This window comes from Lissotriton helveticus, chromosome 1_1 (assembly GCF_964261635.1).
Source record: "Lissotriton helveticus chromosome 1_1, aLisHel1.1, whole genome shotgun sequence".
NCBI classification, from domain to species: Eukaryota; Metazoa; Chordata; class Amphibia; order Caudata; family Salamandridae; genus Lissotriton; species Lissotriton helveticus.
The window spans coordinates 397,962,627-397,987,931 of NC_136057.1; the positions used below are offsets into that span (position 1 = coordinate 397,962,627).

At 45.7% G+C, this 25,305-nt stretch overlaps 1 protein-coding gene across 1 annotated transcript in view; it reads right to left on the reverse strand.

Annotated features, from left to right (window-relative positions):
* LOC144769675 (potassium voltage-gated channel subfamily KQT member 1-like) overlaps positions 1–25,305 on the reverse strand; it is a 1,318,465-nt gene that overhangs the window by 1,122,542 nt on the left and 170,618 nt on the right. The window contains exon 5 of the mRNA XM_078653870.1: positions 1,738–1,799. Within this exon, the coding sequence (XP_078509996.1) occupies positions 1,738–1,799 (62 nt within the window). The remainder of the gene's footprint in view (positions 1–1,737; positions 1,800–25,305) is intronic.

The following is a 25,305-nucleotide window of genomic DNA, read 5'->3' on the forward strand; positions in this document are numbered from 1 at the left end:
TAAATAAATAAAACAAATTTGAGAACTTGTGAAAATGGTGATAATTAGCAGACACCATTGAACTGTCAACATGTTCGGCTTTGAGTAGCAGTCAGAGTGGCACTCCAAACTGATTTATACATAATACACTCATTTTCTACCATCTATAAAAATGGATCTTATATAAAAGTACCTGTGATTGTTGAACTTTCTTTAGAACCCACTATCCGTCCTGGCATCAACTGCAGGTGTTAAAGTAAGGTAGTAATTTATGTGACACAACTTTGGAAAAGACTGGCAGACTTTCAGGTGACAATGGGTAATGTGGTCTCTATAAAGGCTACTCAGTAGAATGCTGCAACAAAAAGAGGGGGTTCATGTGGCTGCACGGCCTGTATAAACCTAGAGCCCCCTCCTCAACACCTCCCTAGAGGCATAGCTCTCTCACTGCCCCTAGGTGACACAGCCTCATGCCCACTCTTGGACAGAAGGAAAGGGTGGCGCTGACGCATGTGTACATGGGAGAAGGGTCTGTTCTGTGCCCTCTCATAGTAAGAGCCAAAATGTGGAAGCCAGAAGGCTAATTGCGTGGTCACCTTGGCACCTGCTATAGCATCACCACGCCTCGATCCAGGTGCATCAGACTCTTTGAAACTTTTAAAAAGAACAGATGATGGACAGAGTGCTGAACAAAGCAGACATTCATGCTCAGTTACAGATCTGGATTAAATCCATCTTTTATTTGCTCGACATTCCATTGCAGTTTACCTCCAGCCATTTGCAAATCGGTCTTGACCCTGCTCCCCATGGCAACAGTCCAGCCCGAACTGCCAGGCCTAATCCTGCCTGGACAAGAAACAAGCATCCAGGGACTGTTTTCAGTGTATCACCCCTCATCGGCCATGCTAGCTTGAATCCGGTGGCACAGCAAGCACAGGACCCACGTCTGGGCATACCCGTCCCAAGTAGTTCAACAAATGCAAAAAGAACAGTTGATGGACAGAATGTTGAACAAACCAAACATTCACCCCCCAGCCATAGATCTGGGTTAAATCCATTGTTTTTTTACTTTGAAACTCTGACAACAAGGCATGAGGGATCCCTGGAAGAATGTGTGCCTCAAAAGAGTAAAACATCAGCGTACAACAAAGCAACAACAAAACTTGGTGAGAAGTTGGCAAGCTCCCCACATCACCATGAGCGAATAAATGAATGGAAACATAATCTCAACATGGCGGAAACCACTGGCCTGAAAGAAGCTAACTGAATGCACTATCAACAGCCACCGCCCCAAGTGGGTCACCTACACTTTCTCATGGCACCACGGCATCCAAGGAGGTGTGCGCATCTCACTCTATAAATCAGCAGTGCAGAGCATCTTGTTGCAAATAAGGCAGAGCCAGAACAAGAACCATAGAGTTAAGTAATGTAGGTAATTTACAACACATCTCTCTCCCGATTTCATAAACAATGCCCACAGTCAGTATTCCTGGTTGGACATTCATACCACATCTGCCCACTCAGAGGCGAGTACAGACAAGGTGAGCCAATGAAATGCCTCCAAACGTGAAACCAAACAGCACAATGTTGATTAAAGCCTGAAACACTTCAAGCAATGTGAAAAGCCTTGTCTGTGGTGCAGTGCCTGTCATTCTGAAGAAAGCCATGCCGAGATATGGTCGCCGCGTCACGCACCCATCAGATATCATTAATGGGAAGAAGGAAAGTAAATATAAAAAAAAGCTTTCAGGCACTTACCTTATCCTCTAACCGGATCAGTCTGGCTCCTACCGTGTAGTATCCTTTGTCTACCCCTTTCTCTAAAGACAAAAATCGGACATTCTTTGAACAAGAAGCAAGCAAAAACGATAAAATTATACTTAATTGGCTGCAAAAAGATCATCATAATTACATTATGTCAAAAATGAAGATATCCAGAATGGTAGTATTTACTGGAAAATGTTTATGAAAGTCCTCTAAGAAAGGGCCTTTTATACGTGCATAAGAGAAACTCGGGAAAAAAAGTGGTGACTTTATAAAAGTGTGTTTTGACGTGGTTAAGCAGAAAACATGAGTTTATCTCAGCACAACCTGGTACAATCGGTGCAAACCAAAGGTCCTGCGTTAAAATTACTACAATCGGATCACACCAAGAGTCTAACATTATGTTAAAAGTACTTACTGCTTGGCTCCGCCTTTTGTTTTGTAGATGAAGAAGAATGAGTTGGACTCAGCGATGGACATTGTAAAAAAACATCAGACTCTGCTTATTGTGGACTTCAGAAATACGAACCATGGCGAAGGTGATAGCCAATCAGGAACAGGTCCCAATTACAGGCAGTTACATGCCAGACACAGCTGAAATCTGGCATCATAGCACCCTGGTTTATATTTCTTACAAATTTCAGAAATTCCATTTATTATGACAGAGATGCTTCTGATGCCAGCACGGGATAAAAATGCCCAGAATTCCTGCCCTACTGTATGTATAGGCATCTTCATGAGACAAATATGCTGCTAGGCAGGATGGCCAATGCTTTTTGCATCGGCTGGTCATGGACATTTAGGAAGACCCATGTGCAACACTCTTTCTATGGCCTATGGGCTCCAGAGCAGCTTTGAGAGTAAAATACACCATTCCCCAAAAATCTCAAACCTTGCAGGCCAATCCAAAGGAGAGGAAAGCGTTCAACAGCCCCCAGGTGTCAGGCTGGGGAAGGGGCCACGCATTCATACTGAAACACATGGATTTGTTTTTAATTTTTATACAGCACGATTTTGGCCCAGAGCTCTCCAAGATAATGAAAGTTCGCAAGGAATGACAATCTCACGTTAGCAATGGTAAGCACCAGATCAGTACATTATAGAAACAAAGGGGCGGGGCGTATTCCGACAAACTGCATTTTGTCGTACGTTTAGTTGTACTACAATGGTATTACTAATGCACTACAAAACGCATGTCACTAACCCACCTGCAGAGGTTTGTGCCTCCCCCGCTCCCAACTGTTATCCGAGATCTCCACCACGACAGCAGATATCTCCGCACACGTAGGTGTATGTTGTAGTTGTAAATGTGGGAGGGCTGAAAATGGGGAAGACTTACTTCTACATTTAACGGAGTTAAGGAAGAATACCGAGGGTTTGGGCGGTATCTCGGCATAAATTTTAGCAGGTTAAAACTCCCTATACTTAACTGGATAGAAAGGCCTGTTAAATACCAGGACATATGGGTTTTGGTGAGGTAAGCTCTAAAATCCACTTTACTGGGGAAAAACTCACAAAAGGCGCGTTTTTTTAGAACCGATAAATAACGTACCCCAATGTATCATTCTCCATCAGGGTCGATAAATATCGCAACTAATAGTGGCCAACTCATTACGACGGCCATTGTTTCTTCGTCTTACCTTTTGTGGAGTGTATGTCCTTACAGAAGACGGAAAATAAAGAGTTAATTTGTCTGACTAGATGTGCTGCACAGACCTATGACTGATGTCCTCACTTTGAGCATGTACAACCCCTAGTCTACAGTCTGTTCTCATCCTGCCTGCTACACAGTACAGAACTGCTGTACTTGACCTGCCATAATATAACCTGCAGGCAGTGCTTAATTTGAGCAGGTGCTTTCAGGTGCACAGCACCTGCACTTCTTTCACAGGGCCGGGGCTACAATTTCTGAACCTGCAGGTGGTGGTCTCAATATTAATTGTTCAATTCAAAATAAAAAGAATACCATACAAGGCATGGTGACTGGCTGGTAAATGTTCATAGGCAGGCCGGCATATGCCTGTCCAGGCAGGCATGATTGTGTATCACCACCTTAGTGATTATGTCATCACGCTGATCACAAATCCAAGAAGTCATCAACAAACTATGGCATGCATTCTATTCCCCTAGTTTGCTGCACCCTGCCACTGCCTGAGCCTTAACCTCCCATTGGATAATTGTAGCTGGGGCTGGCTCCTGACGGAGTTGAGGCAAGGAAGCTGCAAGAGCGCATTTGGAACTTGAGAGTGAGGGCTCTTGAGGAAGAATAAATGAAAGTAAGTGTGGACTTTCCACTTGTTGCGTAGCAAAGTATCATATCCGGTAGCCCTGCATTGCTGCTATCCTCAATATGCTCGATGCGGCTGTCGCCCAACACAACTTTTGTGCGCCATGGCATCACCAGTAGAATCTGTGCGCTGCACCCCAGCATGGTAATTGCTGAGCGTGAGTGAGTCCAGTAGGCACCACAGCCATACTTACCGGTATTTGCAGCATTACTGCTGGGGACAATGCCTGTGCTGTAGCAGGCAGGATCACAGCAAGCTGAGCAGTGGATGCCTATGCCGTTGTCATCCCTGGCCCTACTAATTACAGGCAGCACTAGCAGTGGCATGACCTGCTGTGCACAATCAGCCGCCTGTTCCGCAATAAACCCAGTCATACCACACTGATTAATGTATGCAAAAAAGCATTTACAATTGGTGTACATTTTGTTTTTGCACTCGGTGTAGGTAAGAAAGTAAAACACGTCATCTTCTGCATCTTTAGGAATGACAACAAGAAAATGCAGAGTTCAAAATAGCAGGGACATGTACAGGCTGACGACGATAGGGGTCACAGGCAGCAGCAGTGTTAGAGTTGAGAAACAGCAAGAGTACAGAGGAGAAGAAACAACAAGAGAGGAGAGAGATAAAATGGAGCAAAGTAGAAGAAAAGGAGGAGAGCAAATCAGATACAAAGAGAAAGCAGCCAAGATGTGAAGAAGAGAGAAGATAGAATGAAAGAATGTGGAGGACAGGAGAGAGGAAAAAAAACCGACAAATGATAAAATTGAGACACAGCTAATCACTGCTAGAGAGTGATAGTAAAGAGCCAAGTTCGAGGGGGGAGAGAGAGCATGGATAAAAGTGAAGAGAAAAAAGGGCAGGGCTAAAATGAATAGAGGGCAAATCAGAAATACAGGGTGTGACAAAGGTGACCGAAAACAATTAGAGTGGTGAGAGGATAGACTCTTAGAGCAAAGACTTAGGGGACAGACAAAAGATCAAGGTTAGAAGATAGAGACTGAGGCAGTGAGAGTGAGAGTGTTGAAAGTGGGGCTCACCAGAGGAAGACGTGAACGGTGGTCTCCTTGGCAAAATTTTCAGCACCTGCACTTCTTTTTTTTACAAATTAACACTGCCTGCAGGTATCTGACGCTCTCCTGGAGACCAAGACAGGCAAACGCTTCTCTATGCAGGTCAGGGGATGAGTTGTTCTATCTCTCCCCATAATATCTTATTGACTCTGAATCCTAAGGAACAATACAAGATAAAACTGAGACCTGTTCTTTAATCAAATCATTCGATTGATTCCATGGCCAGTGGCAGCCACTGCAAAACTCAAGTGGGCGGGGGGGAGGATAGGGAGGGTCAGGACAGGGGATTGTGGAAATAATTATAATTTAAAAAGAACTTAATTGTTCTGACACAGCTGATCGCCGCGTTGCTCCTCTTCTCTCCTGATGGTGTGCCAGCAGTCCCTGGGACACCAGAACAGGCTCCCCACCCAATCCTGACACTGCTCTCAATAGCATGAGAGCACCACCAGGATTGGTCTGAGCCGCTTGGTTTGCCATTCAGACAGTGCCTGGGAGTCTGTGCTGTTTCTCCAACCCGGCTGTGCACCACTGCTGGGTTAGAGAAGAATAAGTGCGCATGACAGTTTGGCTGGCCTAAGACGGTCAGCCAAACCATCAGGATTACTTACAGTGTGCTGCACTATTCCCCCCTGCTGGCTGTGATGACAGCCAAGCCCCGTCTACCCAAACTTGGGTGGCTCTAGAGGGAACAGGAAAAATAAAATTGTAATAAAGCCAATTTATTATCATTTAATTTTTTCAGTTTCCCTCAACTGGCTTTCAATAAGGGTGGGAACGTTTCTCCACCATAGCGGAGGGGCCGCCGCTGCCCAGGGCCCTGGCCACCTGCTGACTCGAACTCCGTGGAGCCCTCCATCCACATCATCCCCTGCGCTTATCTTCCCTCTCACTGGAAGCATTTCAGGAATGAGGCTGTGCCCAGCAATTGACTCTGAGCAGTTAGCACAGGGCAGAGCATGGCTGGGAGGCTGGCCACACAGGCAGACGTTTATATGCTATTGAGGCATCGGAATTGGAACTGTAAGCAGGGCCGGACTGGCATCGCAAACCCGGCCTGGCAATTACGTCTGACCAGCCTACGTGGGGGAGGCAGAAGCTGGCAGGAACAATGTTGCTCTTTTGTTACAAGAGGCTGGTTTTGTAGCACTGCTCCCCCAGCAACAAAAACGGCCCCTACTAGTACAAAACCGGCACCCACTCTTCCAGCCCACCGGGGAAACGCCTGGTGCCCACTACGGTCAGGCCGGCCCTGACTGTAAACTTTAAATAAAGGTTCAAGTTAGCAATGTACCCAATATACAGCATAGGTAACTCCCCTAGTTGCACAGGCCACACCTGCTTACTTAAGCTTCCTGGTCCCACATAAAATAATTAGTCTTTTGTGAAGCTTTAGATCCGGCCTGTTTAGAAGTAAAATTAGTTTTTTTTAAGTGATTCAATTTTTTTGTGAATGAATGAATGACCGGTACTTTTAAAGCGCACAGCTACTCCAGCAGGAGTGTCCCGGCACTAACAGTTCACATATGGCTGCCCTACCAGAAGGCTGATCTCTTAAAGAGCCATGTTTTCAGCACCTGGCGTGTTTTGGGGTTGCAGGCCAAAACAGCAGAGGATGATCTGAGTGCTCTAGTAGGTGTGTAGCGGCTGGCTCGCTTTCTAAGGTAGTCGGCACCCATACCATGGAAGGCTTTGAAGAAAATGACCAAGGCCTTGAATTTTATCCGCTCCCTCACTGGAAGCCAATGTAAGGACTTAAGAGGAGGGGTCATATGCGACCTAGGTTTCAGTCTGGGATTCGCCCTGACTGCTGAATTTTGCACTACCTGAAGGCTCTGAAGAAGGTTGTCCGGTAGTCCCAGGTAGAGGGCATTGGCATAGTCCAATCTGGATGTGACCAGCGCCTGCACCACCGTCTTCCTGGAATCCGGAGGGAGAAATGGAAGGAATTTCTTCAACATCCGCAGTAAGCCAAAGCAGGTTCCCACCAGGGCCTGAACCTGGGACCGCATCGAGAGCTCATTATCGATGTAGATACCCAGGTTTTTTACTGTAAATTGGGCATCACATGGAGGGGAGCATTCTTCGGGCCACCATTGGCTCCATTTGTTCACAGCGGGTTGGCCGAAGAAGACAATCTCAGTTTTATCAGGATTGCACTTGAGCTGGTTCTCCTTCAGCCATCTAAAGTCCTTTGTGAGGCAAGATCTAATTGCATCCCCATTGAAGTCTGTGCCTTTGTGACATGTGAAGATCAGCAGAGTATCGTCAGCATATGAAATCATTTTGGCGCCCAGTGCCTCCGCCAGGGATGCTAGCGGTGACATGTATAACTTAAAAAGAGTTGGACTTAAAGAGGAGCCTTGCAGGACTTCAATCGGCGTGCTGGGCATAGAGGCTGAAAACGGGGTAGTCCAGATAACCTGTTCTCTATCCTGCAAAAAGGATGTTATCCAGGCTTGTGCCTTCCCTTCGATACCCATGTTCCTCAGTCTTTCGAGAAGCAATCCGTGGGGCACTGTGTCGAATGAGGCTGTCAGATCGAGTAAAATGAGAATCGCTCTACCCCCATGGTCCAACTTTTCTCTGAGATGTTCCTTCACCTCCAGCAGAGCTGTCTCAGTGCTGAAGTTGGCTGTAAAGGCAGATTGCGTGGGGTGCAGGAGATTGTGATTCTCCTCATACTCCATGAGAACTTTGTTAACATGTTTCTCCAATACTTTGGAGAAGGCCGAGAGGAGGGAAATGGGTCTGTAGTTCGTAGGAACGTTGGGGTCGCATTTGTTTTTTTTAGGAACGGCAGAATTTTTGCCTGCTTCCAGAGTGGCTGCACATTTGCCGTTTCAAACGAGGAGTTAAGTACCATATTGACTGGTGCACTAAATTGGCTGCTAGAGCAGGTATCAGTTTAGCAGGGCATGCATCTGTCGGTGATCCCCACTTTAGACCCATAAGATATGTGAGTGAATCTTCAAGTTCGATGGCCGGGATCTGTAACAGTGGTGGCCATTGTGAGAGTGTCAGGGGGAAGGGGTTGAGCGATGATTCCCTCCTGGGTGCGAGGAGAAGAGATGTCCTACCCCACCACTATGGAGAAAGTCTGCTGGATCACTGTTGTCGTCTTTGGGAGTTTACCAAATATGCAATGCCACCTGACAAGGCACTCACATTGAGCTGTATTGTATTGTAGATTTATACAACATTTACAACTACTGATGAGATACTAAAGCGCCTTGGTAGCGTATTACTCCATGGAGCACAAGGTTAGTTGGTAGTGTTAGCCCTTAAAGTGTTGTAATTAGTCATATATTATCCAACATTATTAGTTGCATGCAATTTCTAGACAGGAGGAAAGTTAGTTAATTTTTGTTATTGATACAGACGCTTTTGTTATGTTTTGATTTATATTCCAAATTATCTTTCTGTAATTAAAAGGAATACATTATTCTGTTGTTTGGCGTCCTACTACACTGTGTTATTGGATGGCAGTAGACTTGTTAGGATTATGGTCATACAGGCTAGGTCAGAGTCTGGTGATGGCTACACATCGCGGTACTTCCTGGTGCGGTACTGCGGCCATATCACCTGCCAGCCAGGTTTCTGTGTTGAAAAAGATATCTGACAATTCTAATTTTGCTCCTGCAACCAACTCCTACTATTCCACAGTGGTAAGTGTCACCTGCCATTTGTGGACACAGGTGTGATTTTTTGGGAAAGGGCCTTAAGATTTGAACCTACAGAAATGATTGTAACAAGTGGGTTTGGTGTTATAAATATAGAAACATACATTATGTTCTACTGCTAGATCTTTCTGAGATTTTTTTTTGGGGTATTAGTCTTGGATGATACCGCACTCCCAAGGGTTTGGTAAACCTAAATGGAGAAGAAAATAGCTTTTATTTTCGCAAGAATGATTCAGGGTCCAAGTGACATATCTGTGTTGTGTTTTGCTGTTAGAGAATGTTGTGTAGTGCATAATCTATTGCTAGTGTGGCCTGTATCAGAGAGCGAGAACCTTTATGCCATAATCTCGAAGAATCCATCACCACAAACCGAAGTCTGGTTTTGGCTGTCCGCTTTAGATACTCAGTGCGTTGGAGCGGATAATAAGATGCTTTTGTGTGTATGTTTGATAGTACCCCATTTATAGTGGTTAATAGTGTTTACCAGTTTAGGAACTTGCCATCTGGGAACACTGCTATGGGAATAATCCTACAGTATGTGTCTTAGCAAATTCAGGACTGGTGTCCCACTAGGTTCCAAAGCCTCCCTCTAGCCAGACTTATTGTGTGGTGCTGGATGGGTGATTTACTGGTACATTGGAGATTTGGGGGCAGACGACTGAAGGGAGGTCTGCCCCCTGGGTAATTTGGGGAAGTTGGACCACCACTTTTTTCTGGGTGGCGGTTGGCACAGAAGTTGCCATCGTTTACCAAAGTTTATTCTTGTTGACAGCGCTAACTCAGGCTGAAAGGGAACGGGTAGATTAGTTCACACCTGGATGTCCCAGGAAGTTCAAGGTTATGTAGGAAGTCTACTTAAGTAAGGGCTAATAGTTGTAGGAAAGGGGTTGGGGTGTTTAAAGGTCACAGTTACGGTTCAACAGCTCTGGAGCGGGTATTCAATTATTGTATATAGTTGTTGTGGGGAGGGAGGGAGATTTTATGGGAGGGGGTAGCTTAACTCAGGTGAGATGAGTTGTATAGTAAGTTTATAATTTTGTAAGGCGAAGGCCCAGGTTGTTTTTGTGATATGCACCTGTCCCAATAAAGCAGCCTTTTTCAGACAGTCCTGGTGTCAGTGGTCTGTGCTGCTCTCCCTCTTGCCCAAGTAGTGGAGGAGTGCTGTTTTCACTGTGGAGAGTGCAGTGCTGCTGTAAACTTCATGCTTCATATCTGTGCCACGGCGTGGTCTTACTATATGGGTCCTCCAAGCTGTGTTGGATGTGTGTGCAAGAGTCTATTTTATTATTTTAGAGATTGTGATCACTGTTTACCTGGTTTAGTACTTTATGGCTAAGAACAAGATTTGTTTGTAGGATTGAAGACATACCAACAAGAAAATATTAATCCAGTCCTGGATAAGAGTGGGGGCTCCAGATCCCACGGAGATGACACTTAACAGTTCCCTGGCACCACCTATTTACAGCAATGGCAGGGTGGGACCCGTCACAATCTATATTCTAAGAATCGTGGGCGGAAGCGAAAACACTTGCTGTCGTGGAATCGTGTGAAAGCGAGTTGGGGGAGGTGAGGGGGGGAGTTAGGGGTTGACATTTCTTATTTTGAGGAGGAAAATAAAAAGCAACATCTTTAGGACTCCTTTCTCTAGAAGTGTTTGCTGGTTGGCATATCATGATGTAGAAAGGCCACTAACCTTTGTACAAAAGTGCCTTATAATAAATAAATGAACAAATAAAATTCCTGTTACAAACTAAAGATAATAATAAAAGTAAGCTGTAGGGAGAATGGCTCGGTTGAGGGGACATCTCCGGCTCACCGCCAGGCGTTATCTACAAGAACAGCGCGTTTCCTTAGTGGTTGGGAGCAATTATCTCTTAGGGAAACAAAAACATTGGAACAGGCGTTGTTTACATCACAGAGAAAGCAGGCAATGCCGCAGGGAGCTCGGGTCATCCCAGCCCAGAGAGGTCCAGTGCCGGCCAGTCCCCTCCGCCCCCGCACCTGGCGCTCATTAACTGTTCTGACAAGATATGTTTGCGCAGCTATGAACTCTCCGGGTTGCCCAAGGTGACAGACGGCCATATTTCAAGAACATTCCCTGGTGTCCGGGCATGCCCCGTGGATGCTTTTCAATGTTTCCATCTCAGCAAGATGGTCAGACACGATTCAAAACAAACACTGGGTTGCCATGGATACGGATGGTTACTCAACCTTTGCCAGAGGCAGGAGTTGTGTGACATCGGTCATGTATCCTGCTGCGATGATTACTCATAGGAGAGAGGGACAGCTTGAACCCAAATAAAATATATTGTGTGTTCATGGTTTTAAATAAGGATTTATTTTCGATTTTGGTAACAGCAATACAGCGTGGTTGACTTAAAAATCTAATTTCTGGAGTAAGCTAGTTCCACAATAATATCACTTGGAGTGGGCGCCACAATGGCAGTAATCTCAATACAGGGCAGAAGCACATTTCTCTCGGTAGAACCCGGAAGTGAACGGATTCAGAGCCGACTCAAAAAAAAAATCCTGGAGAATATATCCCTGTGCCTCATATGTGAATGGTGAACAGTTAATATGAACTCTGCTACAACATACCATATCTTACTCGAGTTTTTAATTTTTGATTTGTTTGTTTATGCTTATCATTCATATGTGCAGCGCTCTGCTACCCGTGGATCATGTTCACGCTTTATAAATCACCCTAAAAAAAATAGATCATAGACTTTAGAGAAACAACAAGCACTACAGAGCATACTAACGTCCTAATAATTTTGATATCCCACCCATTCCACCGGCCATCAAGTCTTGAACATACTTGATCATACTGTTTTAAGGGATTACTCTAGTGCATGAGGTCGCACTACGCCTCAAGCCCAACCAGATTTCACCACACAAAGGGGTCTCCTGGCATAGGTATTGTTGGTCACTGGTGATGGTGCAAAACTGGGTCATGCGGAATAGTTTTTTAAACATTTTCATTGACTAGCTCGTTTTGTTAGTAATGCACCTGAACCAACTATATAATTGATTACTAAGGGGCCGATTCTGATGCGGTCAGAATGGCTCCGAACGTTGGTCGGAGCTGCTACGACGCATCGGAATTGGCTGTTCGGATTCCTTTTCGACTGACCCATTTTGATGGGTTCGGTCGGAATGGAATCTGAACCAGATTTCCGAATGGCTTGCAACAGGCTTGGAGAGCCCGGCTGCCATTTGGAAATCCTTCATCAATCCCTCGTCGGCTATTTCCGGCTGAAGGATTATGATGGAGGATTCCCACAGCCTTTCTGTGCCGTCCTTTCCGACAAAGAAAGACTGTGGGAATCCCATTTTGGAGGCCTCCATGGGTGCAACGCTGCTGCATGGTGGCCTAGGGGGCACCCCGTTGGTCTCTGCATCCCATTCAATTTCGGTCCTCTCTTGAAACAAGTCTTACAATTGTACTATCAGAAGAACCAAAATGTCAACCTGCGGATGTTGGTCTTATAGAGGTCAGGGGTGTAATGGGTCAGCCATATTGGGAAGGAATGGGAGGCATGGGAGGCTGACTTTTTTGATTTGGAGGGTTCTGGTGTGTAGCTGAAGCTCACTTTGTTAGTCATGTGACGAGGAAGACTATACTCGGACTAATGAAGATTACCGGTAAATAATTGGGGCAATATCCAGGCATACTCTGCCATGACTAAGAGATCATTGTTTGGATTCTCCAGGCATGCAGGGCAGATACAGATTGTATCCTAAATGCATTCTTCCAAATATACACTCTTGAGGCTCTCACCTGGAGCAATGCTAACATTGCCCATAAAGCGAAGAAGGGCTTCTCTGCAGAGGCTAAACAGTTCGATGCTAACTTCTTTATATCTCATTCTCAGTTGCTGCGAAATCTTCCTTTAAAATCGAACACTGGAAAGAGCCAGGATGTAAGAGTGACATAAAGTTACCTTTATGGCTGCTTCTTAGTTACTATTAGCATGAAGACGCTGTCCAAGTATCGGTGGCATCTAGGCCAGGAGGTAACTTCTTACAATCCAGTAAATCAGTGACCAGCTCGAAAATATCCCTCGACACCAAGCAACAGTTTAAGAGGTAGCGTTAATGCTTCTGCATAGTGACTGAATTAAAGGCCTTAGCAGCTTTCTCTTCTATCAATGTCTGATGGGCCCTTCCTGAAAGTACATTTGATACTAGGGACAACACACTGAGCACATTATGTTTTCCAAAGAAGGTCTAATACTGTAAGAGAAGACACTTTCTACACAATAATTTTTAGAGAACTGAAACACATTTTTTAGATCTTGTATTTTCTCACAAAAAGGTTATCTCCCACATTGTCTACATAAAATTAAACCCTATTGCCTTAAAGTGCTTGCCTTTGATTAAATACCATTCCATGAACAATTATTGCTTTGACTTGCCTGACCCTCCATAACTCATTAAAAGCTTTTGTCTCAGCCTGTGTTTACCATGAGAAGGCAAGCCATTGTGTTGTCTTATATTAAGTTTATTTTCCGAGGCGATTTATGTCTGTCCTTCAATGCTGAACCAGATGTTTTGAAACACTCAGGGACACATGTACAAGGACTTGTAAATAAGGCCCCTTTCACGCTACACTTAGTGTGAAAGGGGTGGGCAATGGGTGTTGTGGTGGGCGTTCCGCCGCAACACCAATTGATTTTGATGCTGCACCCTATTTACAAGGGTGGTGTAAATATGGGGCATGGCGCAATGAGGAGAAATGTTTAATTTCTCCTCGTTTTTGCTGTTTCTTTGTGTGCTGCATTGTGCAGCACATGTAGAAACAACACATTGCCATGAATTCTTTTTATCTGCAGGAACATGTGCCTTCCTGCACATAAACAAACATATTAAAAATGATGATTTGCAACGTTTATGTGTGCTGCACAGTGCAGCACACATAGGAGCTACAAATCGCCATTCTGGATTGTTTATGTGCACGAAGACACACCTTCCTGCACATAAACAATCAGTCCACCCAATGCAGGCACCCTTGCACTATGGAGCAAGGATGCCTGCGTTGGCGATAGGCAGCTTAATTTATCGCCAGCGCTAGGAGAAACGCAGGGGTGAGGCGTATCATTTTAAATACAGCGCATCCCTGCTTTTTTTGGACGGACGGAACTTGGCGTCCGCTATTTTGGAGCTAATCCACGCTCCGCCAGTTTATTTTACATATGCCCCTCAGTATTTTAACATCCTGATTAAGGCAGAGCGACTCAAGGTGTTCCAAAATTGAAGTGCTATAATCCGAGCAATCCACTGAATATTACTTAGTGCCTTGAAAGCTTTTAAGATAATTACTTTTAATTTAATTAACACACCTACAGATAAAGCACCAGATAATGAGCAGATAGGACAAGCACTGCAGTATTGCATCATTGTTGGGGAAAACAGGATATGGGTTCCAGATTAACCCTGAGCGTAGTACTACGCTACGCTCGCAGAGCGTGCGTTGTTTGTTCTACTACTATAAAGAATCCTCTATCTGACCTACATTTCTTTCCAATGTAGCCTATGGCTTACAAATGTGTTCTGGATACTCGGCTGGGACGCTATACAAGTCACAAGCTTTTGCTTTGAGGAATATGTTTGACTTCTGGACACTCAAAAAGTTTTGGATTTTACTCTTTGCATGATGGACTTACCTTTGACGCTCCACATTTTTTGAATTTATTAGTGAAGCCTTTTTCAGATCTACGAACTGAATGTTCCTGGTTGGCATTTTTATGGACCTTATTTGAACAAAGAGATATTGTGTCCTCAGCTCCCACTCAGAGGCATTGATGACTAAAACCACAGATGGATTGAACTACTGTTCTTTCAATTACCCCTGCTTCTTTTTACTATTGTACAATTTTAACACTGGTCCTGATGAAGGTGGTGAAAAGTAGCTGTGCACCACTGAAACGTACGTCGACCTTTCCTCCTTGGGAATCCGTCTAGAGATACATTCAGGAAAGCCAATACGGTAGTTATGATGGCTGCATATGATAATGAAATGACTCCGTGATTTACACATATTGTTCGAATTTAGGCAATGCTTTGATGTTGCAGTTGAAACAATTCCTTAATAATTCTTGCTTTCTCCTGTCCTTGTCAGATCCCCAGGGAGTTGCTCAAATTGTATTTTTATCTTGTACTTTAAATGTTAGGTGAATGAGTGGTAGGGTATAAAGTGAGTATGTTTGCGCATGTGTATGAGTGTGCTGGGTATGATAGTTACATAGATTTGATACATATTAGAGTCCAAACTTGTAATTCTATGTAAAATATTTATGTGTGACTCATATATCCAACTTGAACGGGTGTGTGATTTTTGAAAATGAAAAATAACAAATATATATAAAAAAAACTAATAAAATAAAGAACAATGTTTGTCTAATTCACATTGCCATGTCTATATGATTTCTCTATAGCTAGAACAAGAAATCTTCTTCATTGTGGGGCATTTGTAAGTCATAGGCCAGATAGATTTATATAGTTATCTATAGTTTTTGCTTGTCTCTTTCCCTTCCTCTTGGACCTCAAACTAATACTAGGGGGTACCTTCTTTATCTTTATTGATAGTTTGTGCTACTACGCACGACGCGAATTGTACGTAGTACAGTCCAAAAACGCGTAGCGTAGCTGGCATTTTTTGCTTGCTCGGGGTTCTCAACGTCAAGTTGGTGATCGCGAGCGAGCATTTTTCCTCGTTCACGATCAGCAACATCAAGTTGCCGATCGCGAGCATGGAAAATAAACCTCCCAGTGAGATTCTCAACGCGGGGAGGTCAGGTTTCTCATTGCGAGTGGTCGCGTATGCTCACGACCGCTCGCGTTGAGAAACTACCAGTCCGTGTTGAGAAAGCTGCTACTCGAGTACAAATATACTGCAGCAGCAGAAAACAATCGCTTGCACTATGAAAGATGCCGTTTGCAATGCTTGCAGAGTGTGGACAAGCATCCGGCACTGTGCAATCAGTGCGAACATTTTCATTACCACACTACGCAGTTCGCGTAGCTACGCGTAGCATGCGTAGTGCATTTCGCGTACCTATGCGTTGCGCTACTACGCAAACTACGCCCAGGGTTACTCCAGATGCTCAGCCAAAAACAGATTCCGACTGCATGAGCAGATAGTAGGATTTGGCCCCCAGCCCAGCCCTGGGCACCGCACCCAAGCCAACCGACCACGCACGCAACCTGGGCTTCATCCTGGACGCCTCCCTCTCAATGACCAGACAAGTCAACGCCGTCTCCTCATCGTGCTTCAACACCCTGCGTATGCTTCGCAAGATCTTCCGCTGGATCCCGACCGAGACCAGGAAGACAGTCACCCAGGCACTCGTCACCACCCGACTGGACTACGGAAACGCCCTCTACGCCGGAACCACAGCCAAGCTACAGAAAAGACTCCAGCGCATCCAGAACGCCCCAGCCCGACTCATCCTGGATGTCCCCCGACGCAGCCACATCTCCAGCCACCTGAGGAACCTGCACTGGCTCCCCGTCAACAAGAGGATCACGTTCCGGCTCCTCACCCACGCACACAAGTCTCTCCACGACCTGGGCCCCAAGTACCTCAACGACCGCATGACCTTTTACACGCCCACCCGCCAGCTACGGTCCACCAGCCTCGCCCTCGCCGCCGTACCACGCATCCGAAGAGCCACCGCCGGAGGAAGATCCTTCTCTTACCTGGCTGCCAAGACATGGAACTCCCTCCCCATCCACCTTCGGCTGACCCAGGACCATCTCGCCTTCAGGAGACAACTCAAGACCTGGCTGTTCGAGCAGCAGCATACCCCTTCCCCTAAGCGCCTTGAGACCCTCCGGGTGAGTAGTGCGCTATACAAATGGTATGATTGATTGATTGATTGATTGATTTCCTACTCTATGCCTACTCAATAGTAGGTAGGGCAGAAGCATCACGGAGCAATAAAATACACAAGGCGTTAGTTGAGATGTTTTATGCCAACTAGAATTCCTCCGCCTCACACAGTAGTGCATAGACTCGTGGGAATTTTGTTTGGGCAGCAAGTTTCAAAGCAAATGTACGCTTTGTGAAAAATACCTCAACAAAAACTTACTTTTAGTTGAAGAATTCATGTCTTACAATCCAAATACGTTTTTGTGAGAAAATGCAAAACTTTGGAACGTTAACAAAACTTTGCAACATTTGTAAAGTGCAAAGCTTGGAAACTTTGCAGGTTACATTTAATTTTGTCTAATGCTAAGTTAAGAGATGCTTACTGTCCTGTGCTTCAGAGCTGGGATTAGGCTGTCTGACCCTAAAGGGCTTTCAAGGTATACCAGCTCTCCACCGGCATAAATCAGTTTCTAAAAAAAGGGATAAGGATCCGAGTTCTGGGGAATCCCTCCAGATTTGAAGAAAGGAGGTTGATGCCACTAATCCAAGGACATTGATTATCTCTCAAAAGAAGGGCTACTTAACTATTTTTTAACTGTCTAGTCCAATTTGAGTGGTTAGGCAAAATCGAAAATGAGTCTTTGGTGAAACACAATAACACTAGTGTAGACAAAAAGAAAAGCAGCAAAATAGCACGCCTTCCAATATGTAAAATTGTTACCAAAACACAATTTGTACAAATCACCACCACTCCTTAGTTCATGACTTCTGCCTCTGTGTTTCTCTTTTCTGATAAGATTTCCATTATTTGAGAGTTGATTGTAAAGAGTTTTGACATAAGCTTTAATTTATAAGCGAATTACTCTTTGACATTAGCCAAATAGATACGGTGTCCCCTTACTCATTTAGGCATCCTGGGATCAGCCAATCACGATTCAGCTAACACTTCTGTAACAATGTACAACATAAGTGTTCTTAGCCTTAGCCTTATCTTTTCTATATTAAGTGGCAAATGACTGCATGAGACAGGTTTGCATTGAGGGAACAATGTCAAAGTGAGTGCTAGGAAGTTGCACTATGGACCACCTGTCAACATTGAAGAAGTTATCTTAGGGATGCCCAGGTACCATGGCATTCCATTACCAAGCCTTGGACTACATAAACAATGGAATGAGAGAGCGCAAACTGACTTAAATGTATGAGTGCACCACACTTACCTGTAAGAAGCACAAATCATGAGGAGAAATGCCATGAGTGCTAATAGTACATGCAATTATATTCTAAATGTATAGCTAATGTAGAGATTTAAGTAGAAGTGGAACTAATACAGAAATGTGTGACTCTATATGATTTTATTAGATGTGATTACTTTGAATCTATGTCGTGTAGCTGTTAAAATGTGGGATGGTATGCGGTTAAACGCAGAATGTGGTAGGCCTCAGGGCCAGAGCTGGAGCTAAAAGGGAAGGTGTTTCTTTTCACGACACAGATTGTTTTAATGTTTGGTCATTGCATTAAATGGGCCATGATTTATAAAATGTTTACTGAATAATAGAATAAGAGTATTAACAAGCTTTAATTAAATGAAGAAGTTGAATGCTATAATCATAATGAGAAATATTGTAGGCCTGAAATGTTTTAGCATTGATTTACACGTACATGTCTGGGCTGAGAAATGTTGCAAGCCTTTTTAGAAGTCTATGAGAGTTGGGTTCTTGGCGGCAGATATCTGTCTGCAACAGGAAAGGGGGGATCCAATTATAAATGAATGAATAGAGGTCTGTTCAGTGGACGGCCCAGACATGGAGGAGGGTTCTGGAATGTTTAAGGGGTGTCAGCGGGCCGGAGAAGAGCCTGAGAAGCAAGGTCAACTCTAACGTCTGAGGCCCAATACAAAGCATCATGGAAAAAGCCTGAAGCTACACCACGTGAGAGGCGTTTCGCAAGGGGCGTCTCAAATGTTGTTGACTGTTTTGTATTAGGGACAGCACCCCTGGGTGGAGTTAGAGCAGATACCTGAGGACCCTTTGGAGAGCGGATGGGTAGGCAGAGAGGGGTCATGACTGGAGAACTATAGGTTTTTCACCAAGAGACTTAGAGTGGGTGACTTCCCTTGGGGTCATTCACTGCTGACACCTTTGTTAGGTTGGGATTTGGTTAAGTAGGGATACCATCTAGAACAGGGTAGGGACGCCTAACCTGTGTGTTTTCCTCCAACCTAAATGAAGGAGAGATATGCGTCTATGCTGATAGCTTTATTATTCTTAGAACTTGTGTTAGTGATTTCTGTTGCTCGTCTGAGGGCTTTTCGAGAGCACATGTATGTAATTGGACCTGTGTATCTCGTGAATCTCATTCTGAGATGTCTGTATTTGCAGCTTATCATTTCCTTACAATAAACTTTTGAAAGCTAGAAGTTGTCTGTGGTCTTTGGGAGTAGAGTCCTTTATTGGGTGAACTAACTTGCAGATGGGTGTACTGTTTTCCTCCAAGACAGGCAACAAAGGTTCAGTCGACCAGATCGAGGTTTAGATCAATAGATATAAGGTATCGATCAAAATCTCGCCCTTTCAGTTGGTAGCTATAGAGGATGGTTGCCTTCTTGAGGACGGTGACCTAGGCCAGGTTAGCTTACCCCAAGGCCCCTAGAATTCGATGATTGGAAGAACAGCCCGCCGAAGAAGATCCGGATGACGTGAGACAGAAAAAGCAGCAGTATCGGTCGAGAGTGAGTATAAAGGGTTATGCGTGTTAGATTGCGGTGTTTTTGTATTGTACCTATGTTGTAATGTTTGGCGGAGTTGAATGTCTGTAGAGTGACTGTGGAACAGGTTGTGAGCGCGCGCAACCGGTGGAAATCTTAAGTTCAAGGAGAGCTTAAGTGGTTCGGGTGTATCGGACACCCAGAGTAATTGTCAACTAGTGTGAAGGGGGTCATGAGGTACCATTGATCACCCGAGAGACCGAGATAGGGGGAACGTAAGAGTGAGTGCGTGAGTAACGGACGCTGGTCGGAAGTTACTGTGTGTGTAAGCAACCTATCAGAAAGACGATAGACATCTCGTCAGTTGTGTTGACAATTACAGATAGACTGTGGACGTACAGTCGAGAGAAGTGACCGCTTGGTCGGAAGTAGTCATTTTTCGGTGTATGAATGGGACGCATGCATAACCGGGAGACGAGTTGAGAAAGGAGGGGTGCTGCTGCGAAGCGGAGAAAAGTGACGTCAGGTAGTGTCGCGACGTGATTGGCCGACCGGAGAAAGACCGCGCTGCGATAGGCCAAGCTAGCAAAGCCGCGACAGGATTGGTGGATTGTCATCAGGAAGTAAACAGAGTAGCGAGGCTGGATTTTGTGCGCATAATTATGAAGTGTTTTAAATGGTTGAAAGCGGTGTTTAAGAAAGAGAAGCGGGGATCGTATGAAGGGGAAGAAGCCCCGCCGGAGGGTACGCCAGCTCGTTATATGGCAGTGAATGTTGGGCTGCATACAATCCTTTGGATATCAGAGTGGAGTAAGATTACTGAAGGAAATGAGGAACTGACGTTCCCGAAGTACGGGACGTTCAGATTAGAGGTGTTACATCGATTGAAATCAGTCATGACCTCAAAGAGACCCTTGCCTAGACCAACCCAGTTTGAAGCTCTAGATGCATGGATTAGGGCAGCGCATGAAAAGAATATGAACAGACGACAAGAAAGGGTGAAACGATCGGTAAGGGCAGTGCAAGATGCCAGGTGGGATGCGGATGCTAAAAGATGGAGAGTGCATAACATGGAAGTAAATAAACTGTACCCAGTGTTAGAGGCGCCAGTAAATAAGAGTCCCCTAGAAGAAGATGAAGAGAGCGAAACAGAGGACAGCCTGATAAACAGATTATTGACAGACAGGCCACCCCCGTATAATAGAGCAGGGGGAGAGGTCGGGCATACTGAAGGAGAAAAGGGGGGCAATGCAGGAGAGCATAGACCGCTTCCCAGTTCAGAGTGGGATCCTGAGCCAAAGAAAGAGCTGTCTCAGCCTAGTCAGGTGCAACAGGTGGTCGGTAGGTTTGTGGTACAAAGAGCGCCGGAAACGGAAAGCGCCACATCCTACCCATTACCAGATGCACTACAGGTACCTGTTACCATAGGTCCTATAATATCGATATATGACCAAGAAAGAGCAAGAGGGGAAGAACGGAAACGGAAAGACAGAGAAAGAGCAGAGCAGGCAAGGAGGAACGATACCACTAATTCCCCAAGTCAGATGCCGATACCCAGAGAGTGGAGTACCCCGATGCATACAGAAGGGGACCCAGGAGGAGATCCTGGGGGTCCTAGATGGCCAATGGATCTGAGGGGATCTGGACGAAAATCCTTTCAAGAGCTAAATGAGTACATGAAGCAGTGGGATGAGGCAGTGAAGGCTCAAAAGAGCATCAATGCTGCGGAAGCTGAAAGAGAAAGTCAGGACAGCAGAGCACGGACTCACTGCGGGGCTGGGGAGAGTAGCCCGGAGTGGGACTGTAGAGGGAGTAGGGGAGTCACCCATTGGGCCCGGAGTGGAGGTAGAACAGACCTGGAAAACGGGGGCCCCGGGAGTGGAGGGGTGGCGTGCCCAATACTCAGTGAAGGGGAGAGGAGAGCGCAAGAGTACAGAAACAGCTTTAAGTGTCCACACTGTGTACCTGGCACCAGAGAACTGAATGGGAGTTGTGAGAGGTCGCACCATAGTCCCTGTGATGACAGAAATGAGCGCAGCCCAGGGAATATGGGGAACCAGGAAGGATCGTATCGGATATTAAGCGATACGAGGCAAAGGGAGAGTAGCGACCAGAGGGAAAATAACAGAGAGGTGTGCAGTGAGAGGAGAGAAGAAGAAGAGAATGGGCAGAGCCAGAGTAGGGGTAACAGGCCCGTGTTCCATCACCTTCCAAGATCGGATGGCCGAGCATGGGACCTGGAGAGATGGGAGCAAGGGAGGCCACCCATTAACTCTCCCGAGCCCAAACGCAGAGCTCGAAGTTGGGATGGTAGGGAGACCAGTGAGCCCCCTTCGAAAGACATATTGCGAGCTGAGATAAAAGCCAAGAGACTTGATGTCTCCAGTCTAAGGTCAGACCTGGATGACATGGTAGATGGTACCCTGCCTTTAGAAAGAATGGAAATGTATGAACAGGATGAAATACTGTATATGGCAAAGGACATCACTCGAAAAGCGAGAGCAGTCCATGAGAAGTTAGTCGAACTAGCAGGCAAATATATGGTGGACTTGTCCAGAACCAAAGCATTACAGGGTAACCACAGGCTACATTATACAGATCGAGACCTAGATGAGAGGAGAACGATTGGGCTGAAAACGCACATAAGGGAACTGATTACTGGAATAAGGACATGGAGAGCACTAGATAAGTGGGAAGAGAGGTGGTCCAAGAAAGGGACCGGCAGGAGAAGCATGATTGGTATGACACCAGGACAGCAGGGAATAGAAGCTTACCCTTTGCGTGAAGTCGCAAATGGGAACTATGTACATGTCCCTTGGGGTAGGGGAGATTTAGCTGCTTTCACCACCTCCTTCCCCAAACTACGGGAAAACCCTGTGGAGTGGTACAAGCAAGTCGAGAGGTTTGTAAAAATCTCAAAGGTCCTATGGATAGATCTGAACACGCTGTTTGACATTGTAGTACCAGGCGATCTGTGGACAGCATGCAAGGTTAGCGCTGAGTGGCCCACAACGGAGCCAGAGAGAGATGCTAAAACTAATGGGCCGTCCGAGATTGTGATGGCAAAATTCGAGAGAGTGATGACTTGGCTGAAAGAAAAAGTGCCAATGCAAGACATAGATTGGGTCAGAATAGACCGAACAAGACAGGAACCCAAAGAGACAGTTCATGAATATTACGAGAGATTGCTGAAGGCGTTTAAACAGTATAGCGGCTTGGATGTAATGGATCCAAAAGACATAGGGCAATTTGTGTCCAAGTTCGTCCTGGGACTGAGACCGGATATTAGTTTAATGATTCAGCAACACTCGATTTGTTGGCAAACTAAACCCCTAGATGAAATACTGAGATATGCCAGGTACTGCTGTGATGAGATAGACTCTAAGGCTAAGAAACTAAAAGAAAAGTTGATGGTGGTACAGATGCAGGCAGCAGGGAAGGGGGGACAACAGCAACAGCAGCAGGGAACAGGTACAGGAGGAAAGAAGCAGTACAGTCAGAACAAGGGCAATGAGGAGAGTTCCACCTTTAAACCCAGGATAGATATAGCTACCTTAAAGAAAACGACAAGGTGCCACCAGTGTAACGAGCTGGGGCATTGGAAACGCGAGTGCCCCTACAATGTAGAGATAGGAGAGCAAGAGATAGAGGAGGAAGAGGTCCAGAGCGCACCTACAAGAGGGGTGATACCATACCAAGGAAAGGTGCTCAAAGGGGGGGGGGCTCCTCCCCGAGCCCAGTTCCCGCAACCTCCTCGAGTAGGGAGTATGGGTAAGACCTATAGACAAATGCCCCTGTTTGTGGAAGGGGAAGAGTGCTATTATGTGGACCCATTAACCGGACAGAGAGTGGAAAGAGAAGACTGCACCCTCGGGGCAGCCTTGGAGGTAGATCAGAGGGGACCCTATGTGGAAGCAGAAGTAGCAGGGTGCCCTACGACATTTCTGGTGGACACAGGAGCCACTAGATCCACGATCAGATCAGCTGCAGTTCCAGACCTGCCCATGTCTGGAGAGACCATACAGGTGGTAGGGGTCGCAAATAGGAGAATAACCAGCCAATTGACAGAACCGGTACAGGTGAAAATAGGGAAGTACAGCGATGAGCACCAGTTTGTGGTTTGCGATTCAAGTCCTGTGTGTCTGCTAGGAAGAGACCTGTTGTGTAAATTGAATTGTACTATATATTGTACACCTCAGGGAGTGGAGGTATTGACCAATGATGATGACGCAGATTTCAAAGTTGCAAACTCAAGAATATGCGTGGAGCTGTACCCTACTTTGACAGTAGACGAGCTTCCCTGGGACTTGAGAGAGACAGTGGCATCAGAAGTATGGGATTTCACTGGGGAAGAGATTGGATTGGTCAAAGGGGTGGACCCAGTGAAAATTGTAGTGAAACCGCATGCTGAGTTCCCAAGAACACCCCAATATAAATTGACTCCAGAAACGATTGCAGGCATAAAACCCGTGATCGAGTCCATGATTAAACAGGGAATACTGAAAGAAATCGTGGGTAGTCCATGCAACTCCCCGATTATGGGTCTGCAGAAACCAAATGGGAAATTTCGGATAGTGCAGGACCTTCGAAAGATTAATAACATAGTCGTTTCGTGTTGTCCAGTGGTACCGAATCCATCAGTGATACTGTTTCAGATTCCATTCCAAGCTGAGTGGTTCACTGTGATCGATCTTTGTCAGGCCTTCTTTTCGATCCCTCTGGACGAAGAAAGCCATTTTCTTTTCGCATTTAAGCTGGAAAATCGCGTCCTAACATGGTGTCGTATCCCTCAGGGGTATACAGAGAGCCCATCGATCTTTAACCAGCTTTTAAAGAAAAATCTTGAAAGTCTAGTGCTGCCCCAGAAGTCAGTTCTGGTCCAGTACATAGACGACCTTCTTGTGGCGTCAGAAACAGAAGAAGCTTGCAGGGAAGACTCCATTGCTTTGTTAAATCACCTAGCTGCCAATGGGCACAAGGTGTCCCCGGGAAAATTGCAGTACTGCCTGACAGAGGTGCAGTACTTGGGACACAGAATAGAGAAAGGCAAACGAAAAGTGTCACCAGACAGGATAGAGGCGATCATGAAAATGAATGCGCCTAGGACACAAAGAGAGGTCAGGATGTTCCTAGGGATGGTGGGTTATTGCCGACAGTGGATCGTAAACTTTTCACTGAAAGCGAAACCCTTGCAAAAACTGACGCACAAGGAGGTGAGTGATCCGGTACCATGGGACAAAGACTGTTTGATGGCATTCTTACAGCTGCGAGAGGACCTGTGTCGTGCTCCGGCATTGGGAATGCCTGATTACAATAAACAATTTTTTCTTTACTGTTGTGAGAGGGAAGGTTGTGCGTTGTCTGTGTTGGTCCAAATCCATGGGAATGCCCGTAGACCAGTTGCTTATTTCTCGGCTACTTTAGACCCAGTGGCCGCAGCGTTGCCCGGATGTCTCAAATCCGTTGCTGCAACGGGTGTCAGCATTGAGAGATGTGAAAATATTGTCATGGGGCACCCGTTAGAGGTGTGCGTGCCCCATTCTGTTGAACTGTTGATGACCAGGACCAAAACACAGCATCTGACCAACAGCAGGCTCACGCGCTATGAGCAAGTTATTCTTGCTGCAGAGAACGTGACCCTCAAGAGATGCTCTGTTTTGAACCCTGCCACCTTGATGCCACTCCCAAATGATATCGATGATGATGATGAATGTACAGACCATGACTGCCTCGATGTGACTGAACTATGCACCAAACCCAGACCCGACATCGTAGATGAGCCACTGACTGACCCAGACGAAGTTTTCTTTGTCGATGGCTCATGTGTAAGAGACGAAGTTGGGCAGTTGAGAGCAGCTTATGCTGTTTGTACAATTGAAGGAGTTGTGGAAGCTGGGTGCCTGGAAGGAGTACACTCCGCTCAGGTAGCCGAGATTATTGCCCT